This window comes from Gigantopelta aegis, chromosome 10, assembly GCF_016097555.1.
Source record: "Gigantopelta aegis isolate Gae_Host chromosome 10, Gae_host_genome, whole genome shotgun sequence".
Classification (NCBI taxonomy): Eukaryota; Metazoa; Mollusca; class Gastropoda; order Neomphalida; family Peltospiridae; genus Gigantopelta; species Gigantopelta aegis.
The window spans coordinates 42538585-42548049 of NC_054708.1; the positions used below are offsets into that span (position 1 = coordinate 42538585).

The following is a 9465-nucleotide window of genomic DNA, read 5'->3' on the forward strand; positions in this document are numbered from 1 at the left end:
AAGGCCACACACATACACACACGCGCGCACACACAAACATATATATATATATATATGTTTGTGTGTGCGCGCGTGTGTTTATGTGTGTGGCCTCCACACACACACACACACACACACACGTATGTATAAACCATCGCTGCTGATACCCGCCCCCCCCCCCCCCCCCACCACCCCGCTTCCTACGCCAGTGTACAAGAAGTTAAAACCGGTGCATTGTACCACCAACAATGGTGTACTGAGTAAACCTTAACATTATTGGCAATAGAAATTGATTTGGTACATAGGAACCTGAAATGTTCCCCACCTGCGTGGAACAACAAGAAACTATGACGCGAGACCTTAGTTTATTTTTAATCCCTTAGAATTATCTCCCCATGGAGCCGAAATAGTAAACAATTAATGAAGTAACACTGGTTTACACCCGAGTTGTTTTGGGCGTGACTGTTGACAAAGAAAAATCAACCACAAGAATGTTATGGCAGCATATCATGTTTACTTTGATATGCCGTCTTTAGATGTGTATAAGGTATTATAGTAACGAAGGAAAAATAAAAATCATTGGTGTTATGTTGTGTCTTGTTTTTGAACTATTTCAGTATTTGTCACGCAAATGCTAATATTAATAAAATTAGACTGGAAATGCATTTATATTTCAGTAAAAAATATTTTCGTGACTAAACGATTTTGGAGGTAAAGTGTATTCATAAAGGATATGTGATCAAATGGTTAATTTTTTTTTCATTTATTGTTTAATATTTGTCTTCTTATTTCTTGTGTAATATGATTAGAAAAGTGTATCAAGATTGTCATTGTGCCAATGCTATCTAAAGCCTAGCCCGAGTACTCTGACTGTAAGAGAGCTGGACGGACATTTGGATGGTTATGAGTGTCATAACCGTCCAAATGTCTGTCTATCTCTCTAACAGAGTACTCGGGGTAAAGCCATAACTAGCATGGAAGAAATACAAATTATGTTTAGAAGTGTTCTTCAAGTCAGACTGGAATAGATCCCATATATAATTTTCATGTCCATTTATTTATTTATTTTATTATTATGATTTAGCTGTTGAATGAAAAGCCTTCAAAAGGGCAACACCTAAACTAAAAACAGCAATTTTTCGTGGGCAGTGATGGGCACATCATCCCCCTTCCCTGCCAGCAAGATAATTATGGTCATTCTAATTAATTATATGAAACCATGATGCAGTTAATTACCTTTTCTTTAACCCATTGAATCAGTATGATCACAAACAGATCGTGCTTATCCTGTGGACAAGTGAAAATGTTCATTGAAGTTTTATTTTAAGCAATCAAAAACATCATCCTTGTACTTGAATAAAACAAACCATTTATTTGGACAAGCTAGTGAAAATGTTGGCGGACCAGTAAATTTCTAGATGTATTTGTCCGTTGGACTAGTAAAACATTCTGCTTATTTCTATCACTGTTAAGGTACCTGTTTGAAACTAGCTGAACATTTTTACATGTGTAGCAACATACACCTAATTAAAAAAGTTAACAATAACATTACTTTGACAAATAAAAATGTCTACTGATTTTTCTTTTTCAGAAAAATACCTAGCTACACACATGTAAGTGGATGAATTGGCAGCCATCATATTGAGAAGAATGGATAGATCTCATATACCAAGTGTTATCCAAGGAGATGTAGAACTTCATGATATTTCAGCAAGCCCATCTGTTGAATTGTCCCACCTCCTGACCCCATCACTGCCAGATGACAAGCTCCAGGCTGAAATCAGTCTAGACTTTGATGGCTCGTGCAATGCTCATGACTCTGTTCTGGGCTCATCATTTCCACTCGGTAGAGAATCTGATGTCTCAATGGGGGAAGATGAATGTCTGGATCTATCAGTAACTCCTAGTTTTGAAACGGGCCTCTCAGATTATGCCCCGACCTGTTTTGACAGTGGTACAATCACTCACTCCATCCACACTCACCCTGTTTGTGCAGTCAGTGAGTCCGTCTCCAGTTTCATTGGGAAGGATGCACACACTGACCGAAGCCAACAGGATTCTGTAGCGAGTGCCCAGATTCTAAGTGCATCTCCATTCATTCTAGGAAGCACCAGTGCTGCTAACTTTGTAAATGCTGTTTTGGAGAACTTGCAGTCTAGATCTTCAGGTGTCTTGCAACCAACACCATCAATTATCTCTGTAGCACCAGGTATTTTTGTTCTGAATACACTTGGCACTCCTGGCATTATTGACTTGCCATTAAGAACGAATCCTTCAAATGATCTGGGTACTGGTGTTCCTTCTGCATTTCAGACTGCAGTAACTTTGGCACACAATAATTTAGAAGTTCAACAACTACAGAACAGAGATTCAAACAAACTAAACTCATTTGTTACTTCAAATATGATTAAGCTTGAAATTCGAACAGTTCCTTTTAGTGAGCAATACCCATTGGTAACAAGTGATGACCGTTCTACGGTACTACCATCCAATATAAATCTTCCTTTATCATTAACTCCAGAAACCTTTTGTGAAAATATCTCCTCCTCATCCAGATATTTGGCATTTGATGGAAACCTGATAATGCCAACGTCTGTCATCCAAGCAGATAATGTGGTGCAGTTGGAAGACAGAAATATGCCTTTGGAAGAGACTTATTGCCATGTGGTTAAGGAAAAAGAAAGTGGCATAGGTGAAAGTATGAAAACGGATACACAAACAGATATGTGCAGTGATTCCAATGTAGATGTTGCATGTAAATGTCTTAACAAGAAAGACACGCAGACATCTACATGTACAAACGAAGATGGTAAATATGATAATATGATTCTGGAAACTGTCATGCGAGATGGCGTAACTGAAAGTCCATGTAATGACCTGAATTCATCCAGTTTAATGTGCTCTGTTGAAGGCAGTTTGTGGTCGGATGTTGATCGATTTTGTACATTTTCTGGCAAAAGTGGTACAGAATCCATCAAAAACATACAAGAAAATGTGATACCTCTTCCATCAAATGTTGAATCTTGTAGAGTTAAACACCCGAAGGAGGATATTCATACTCAGGACAAAATTAAATTAGTGGAAACAATCCTAAATTCACATACATGTAAGATCATTCAAGACAGTCCAGTGCAAAGGTCAGGTATCGTCACAACTTTTAAGACTGTCATTGAGAAAGAAAAGGATTTAGCTTCTTTAATGACTTACGTCAAAAATTTACACGGCATTAACAATGAGACTGCTTCAGGTGTTGAAGGAAGCTGTACTGAAATGGAGACAAGCACAAACCTGGACACTCCTGTTTCCTCTTCCATGACCATGTCAGCATGCACCACCCGTGAGGAGGAGGCGGCTGATGAGGATGGCGTCTTTTCTGAGCAGCTGTCATGGGATGGATGCAGCAGTGGTGAAATACAACCAGCTACCAGGGTTTCTGGAAGTAATATAGAAAATAGTGATGCTGTCCAGGTTGATAACACTGACAAAGACAAAAGAAAATCAAAGTTGAAATTTAAAAATAATGATGGTGAATTGAACACCGATAAAACTAGAGAAGACACCCCAGTTCTTGAGACTTCTCCACAGCATCACACAGCCATAGGAGAAGCATCTACCTACAGTGAGGTCAAGACCAAGACTAAGACTGGTGAGTGTTCTGCTTTGAAACCAGAAAACAATAACATTTCCACACCTTTTCCACCCAAGGTACCTGTGATTGCGGATGAGGGTCATGAACTGATGACCTGTACTCTTGAGTCGGGTGGCCAGACTGACCAGGATATTGGTGAACAAGATACTGAACAGACCACAGAATCTGGCATTAGTGAGTGTGAACTGTGTAACGCTACATTCACCAGGCCAGGAAACTACAAGAGGCATCTGAAGCTGCATGATTTTAAACACTGGGTATGTCATCATCTGTCCTCAAAAACAAAGTGCTTAACAAGTGATTTCATTCAGGGGCCATTCAATAGTATGAATATTTTGATGAGCATGCAAAGTGTAGGCTGGGATCAAAGGAGGAGATTATTGCTAGTGTATGTAACAAGAACACAAAATGTAAACTAAAATAGCTCTTTTGCAATCCAATGTACAATTTTAAAAGGCTGAGAGGACTGACAAAAATATGTACTCTTTGCACACTAAAGAAATGTTTTATTGTTTTGAATGGCACTTACTTCAGATTTGGAAAGTAATCATTTAATTGCTGTTAGTGAATATGAATTGTTTTCTTCTTTTTGATAAGATATAATGTTATATTTATGGAGTAAGGCATTTAAATCTTGAACATAATGTCCTCAAAACTAGAATACGTAAATTTATATTAAGAGCATGATATACATACATGTGTATAAGATTTACCAGTTCTAGGATTTAAACTTGTTATTCATGGTTTGTTGCTGTGTCTCTGTTGATTAGGTTTTTGTATACATTTGTCTTTATTTCGAGATATACACTTGAAGAGTATAATCTGTAATCTAATGTGGAATTTTTCTTTCAGAACAACAATCGCTATAAATGTGACAAGTGCGGGCGGTCGTTTCTACAGCACTGTGATCTGAAGAGACACACACTGATACATGAAAACCGAGAACCATATAAATGTAGTGTGTGTGGTAAAGGTATTACACGTGTGGTTTTGTCAATCTCTATGAAACAGATTTCTTCTCACAACTTCCTCAAGATGGTGGCATGTAATGTTCTGTTTGTGGATTTAGATATGAATGGATGGATGGGCAGATGCTTGAAGCTTTGTTTTTGATGGTAGAAATTAGATTACTTATAATATTAATATGTTGGCATTATATGTATGACTGTAATTTATGGAGGTCTGGGGGCCTATTTTGGCACCTTGTTTGGATCCCTTTTGTAGGAGACTTTATTAAAGAAGAGAAAGCACTTTTTTTTTTACCATCAACGAAAAGTAGGCGGCGGCAAAAGCTGTTTCAGGCGGCGATTTGCTGCCGGAGACCGGGTACTTTTGAGGGCTCTGGTCCATTTATAATACAATATCTGAGGGTCATTCACAGAAGTCTGGTTCATTGACATTTTCACAAGGATAGAAAGTACTTATTTTTGTTACCCTCTCCTAAAAGTGTACATAAAACAATGATTTAACCAGTGTTTTTATGAAATGTTTGTCATTTCAAAGTTAATCATCAGCTATTGGATGTCAAACATTTTATATAATTTGTGAAGCATTGTTTGAGAGGAAATCCGCTACATTTTTCCATTAGCAGCAAGGGATCTTTTATATATGCACTTTCCAATAGACAGGAAAGCACATACAACAGCCTTTGCCATACCAATTGTGGGGCATTGTTGGGACAGAAAAAAGGGTATTCAGTGCTATGACCCTACATGAGCACTCTGCCGGCTGATCTAGATGTCACCATATATTATTAGGCATAGTAACCCCCTCTACTCACCAGCATATGGTTTTTACACTTGCGAAAATGCTGATACATTTTGTGAATGGTTCATTAATGCCTTTTGATGTTTGTGTATCTGTAAGTGTAATATTATGTTGATATTAAATATATGTAGCTCTTATTTGTGTATGTCAGTAATTATTATATTCAATTGTTAACGAATATAGAATGTCTAAACCAGCATCATGGATATTGTGCCAGATATCCTTCACAGCTGTTATTTCACCTTACAGGATACATCCGAAAGAGTGACCTTGTTGTACATCTGCGGTTCCACAACAAAGAAAAAGTCTTCAAATGTGACCAGTGTAGCAAAAGCTATTACCAGAATGGTAGTGTGATACCTTTTTATATTTTGTTTTCCAAACATACAGTTCAGATGAACATCTAAGTTTCCACACACTAGCTATCACCTTCCTTATTCTTCACCTGTTTTTCTTTCTTATTCTAAACATGTACATGTACATCTATCTTTAAACTTATGCCAAATTATATCATATAAATTATCCCCATATGCCTGCATATTTTTATATTCCATTTTAATTTGGCATTATGTACATGTCAGGGCTAGCTCTGGCCCTCGCCAAATTAGCCAATTTTATTTTAGTTTGGCGAAATAATTTCATGTAATAATTGACATTTTTTCGAAAATAACTGACAATTTCTGCAATTTTTGAAGTCTAAAAGACAATTTGGCGAATTGTTTTGCTCGCCCAGAGCTAGCCCTGAATGTATGTGATGGTATTGCAAGGTCACGATCCCAAGACACCTAACCTTGACATGACCGTATAGGTTTTTAATCAATATTTATTTCCGCAAATCAGATACAGCAATTTGGGATTGGCCAACATGCAAATACTAATCTGGAGACTTATTTTTAAAAAACAAATTCTTTCCACAACCTGCCTAGATTGTACTATGGTTAGGCTATCACTAGTATTAGATTGACAGCTGTAGGTACTGAGTTCATATCCCAGTGGTTCCCTATTCCAAAGCAAGATGACCACTAAAATTAAGTGGCCAGTGCTCTGTGATAGGTTTATAAAAAACCTTAGGTCTTATCATGCATGGATCCAGGATGAGATGCTGGGTGTATGCACCCTCTTCAGTGTGAAGCAAATGAATACTTGTAATGAATTTACTTGTGTTTAGTGGGGAACATACAATAACGTTGTCAGCTTGGTGTTTTCAGGGAGTATAACCATATATAATGTATGCTATGCACTTTTGAATATTGTACATGCAGGGGCCGGTTTTTAAATGTTGCACCCCTCCCTCAATACTGTAGGTACCATTTTTAAACATTGCATTTCCTTCCTGGACAAATCCTGCACCTGTCCCTTCTTGAGTATACTTTTGTGATTTTAAGTGCATCTAAAAGACCCTTACTGTCAATAGTAAGATGTTATGGTAGCAGGTTTCCTCTCACATCTGTCTAGGGCAGGCAGACATCATAACTTATTTCTTAAAAAGATCATCCAGACTTCTTGAAACTTAAATTTTGGTATACTCTACCAACCCTCTTATTAATGGCCCAGAGTAAATCTGATTTTCTGTTCATTTGTAAAACTAGTTATCTGCAGGAAAACACTGGATAGTCGAGTTAAAATATTTGTTTAAACATTAATTAGAGCCTGGTACACACAAATGGAAAACTTACAATAATTATAATGGTAGGTTTGTAAAGCTACCATCATTATTGCAGTATTTAAAAAAAAAAAAAAAAAAAAATATATATACACATGTATATTGTTTGTAAAAATAACAATTATATTGTATGTAATGTGATACACTTGTAAGAAACTTAGAGGGTCTCATCATACACTTGGAGTGGGATGTAGCCTAGTGGTAAAGCACTCGCCTAATGCACAGTCTGTCTAGGATCAATCTTTATCAGTGGGCCCCTTGGACTATTTTTCATTCCAGCCAGTGCAACACGATATGGTATATCAAAGACTGGGGGATGGTGCATTCCAGCCAGTGCACCACAATATGGTATATCAAAGACTGTGGGACGGTGCATTCCAGCCAGTGCACCACGATATGGTATATCAAAGGCTGGGGGACGGTGCATTCCAGCCAGTGCACCACGATATGGTATATCAAAGACTGGGGGACGGTGGGGCACCACGATATGGTATATCGGGGGGACGGTGCATTCCAGCCAGTGCACCACGATATGGTATATCAAAGGGGGGACGGTGCAGGCACCACGATATGGTATATCAAAGGTGTGCATTCCAGCCAGTGCACCACGATATGGTATATCAAAGGCTGGGGGACGGTGCATTCCAGCCAGTGCACCACGATATGGTATATCAAAGGCTGGGGGACGGTGCATTCCAGCCAGTGCACCACGATATGGTATATCAAAGACTGGGGGACGGTGCATTCCAGTCAGTGCACCACGATATGGTATATCAAAGAATGGGGGACTTCCAGCCAGTGCACCACGATATGGTATATCAAAGACTGGGGGATGGTGCATTCCAACCAGTGCACCACGATATGGTATATCAAAGACTGGGATGGTGCATTCCAACCAGTGCACCACGATATGGTATATCAAAGACTGGGGGATGGTGCATTCCAGCCAGTGCACCACGATGTGGTATATCAAAGACTATGGGGTGGTGCATGTAAAAGATCTGTTGCTACTAATGAAAAAATGTAGGGTATTTCCTCTCTAAAACTGTCAAAATAACCAAATTTTTGACAGCTGATGATTAATAAATCAATGTACTCTGGTTGTGTTGGTAAACAAAACCAACCTTTTTTCATCATACTCATTCATTCATTTTTTGTTCCCATTCCAGGTGATCTGAAGCGACACATGCGCACACACACGAGACAGGAGTTGCTGATCTGTGCATACTGTGGCCGGAAGCTAGCTAGACAGACCACCCTGCTGCAACACATGCAGACCAAACACAAGGACATTATCATTGAGACCTTCCAAAGTGTCGAGAAACACAAGCAAGTAGAAGACTGTGGCACGTGACATACCTGACACTCTGTATTAAATATGTTATCATCTCAACATGTTTGTTGTTATAAGTTAGTTAGTTCCAGAGTTTTACCCATGGTGGTTTGTGCTGGCGTGTCCTGGGCTGAATTGTTCAGAGCTCACACGGAAACCAATTTTGTTTTAATCAATTTTCAGATATGTAGAAAATGTCTTTCAAATTGATTAAAATGTGGTTAATTTAAGGAATATTTTATTAGCCATGGACTAAATGTAGCCACTTTGAATAAAAATAAGCAGTATGCTAATTTGGTGATGTACAGGGTGAGCTGTGACTGTTGCTGCTAATCATGTTTCTGACCATCGCTTATACTGTGTCGACATACTAAAGAATTGTACACATCAGCATGTTATTTCTAATACATTAATTTGTATGCAAAACCATAAGTATTGCCATAATATGATGCATATTGCTCACTACTCCAGATAGTCCGCAACTTGCTAATTAGACTGTAGAAAAAAACATTTAAAGTTTGTCGGATAACCTGCTCCTTTGGGAGTTTTAAAACTAAACATTGATGTAACGTTATTTGCTTCGTTTTGTATTACCATACAGTCTGTCGGGAACCAGTATTTTTTATAATTGCCTGCATGCTTTTTAATCCTGAGAAACGGAAATGGTCACATAGCCTGTAGTTTGCATGGGGTATTTAAAAGATTTAAAAAAAACTTGTAGCCCACTTGCAATATACAGAAAATTAAAGTACTGTATACTACTTATTCAGAATATGGTGTAAACCTTATTCGTGAAGTAACATAAAAATTATGTTTATTGATGGCACAAATAGTTAAACTATTGAAGTTACAGGATGAAGTACTGTAACTGTAGGCATATAGTACCAACTGCTGTTTGGTTTCAACACAGTTTATTCTGGATCAAGGGAGGTAATAAAGTCAAAAGCCAATTTTAACGAAAAAAGAAAAGAAAAAGTATGGCATAACAATTATCATTCTGAAAATAACCATATTTACAACAATTCATATCGGAATAGTACTAGTATCATTACATAAATATATACGGTAAAAATG

General features: G+C 37.9%; 1 protein-coding gene across 1 annotated transcript; it reads left to right on the forward strand.

Annotated features, from left to right (window-relative positions):
* Positions 1-387: 387 nt before the first annotated feature.
* LOC121384519 lies at positions 388-8451 on the forward strand. Its single transcript, XM_041514936.1, has 5 exons — positions 388-526; positions 1571-3885; positions 4481-4601; positions 5645-5743; positions 8228-8451. The coding sequence occupies exons 2-5, from the start codon at positions 1630-1632 to the stop codon at positions 8410-8412; spliced, it is 2661 nt and encodes an 886-aa protein (XP_041370870.1). The 5' UTR covers positions 388-526; positions 1571-1629; the 3' UTR covers positions 8413-8451.
* Positions 8452-9465: the final 1014 nt, after the last annotated feature.

Bases quoted from the DNA above. Each gene is read 5' to 3' on its own strand.
- LOC121384519 (XM_041514936.1), top strand. From the start codon at position 1,630: ATGGATAGATCTCATATACCAAGTGTTATCCAAGGAGATGTAGAACTT. The intron at 4,602-5,644 runs GTATTACACGTG...TTCACCTTACAG, and splicing joins ATGTAGTGTGTGTGGTAAAG to GATACATCCGAAAGAGTGAC. The intron at 5,744-8,227 runs GTAGTGTGATAC...TTCCCATTCCAG, and splicing joins CAAAAGCTATTACCAGAATG to GTGATCTGAAGCGACACATG.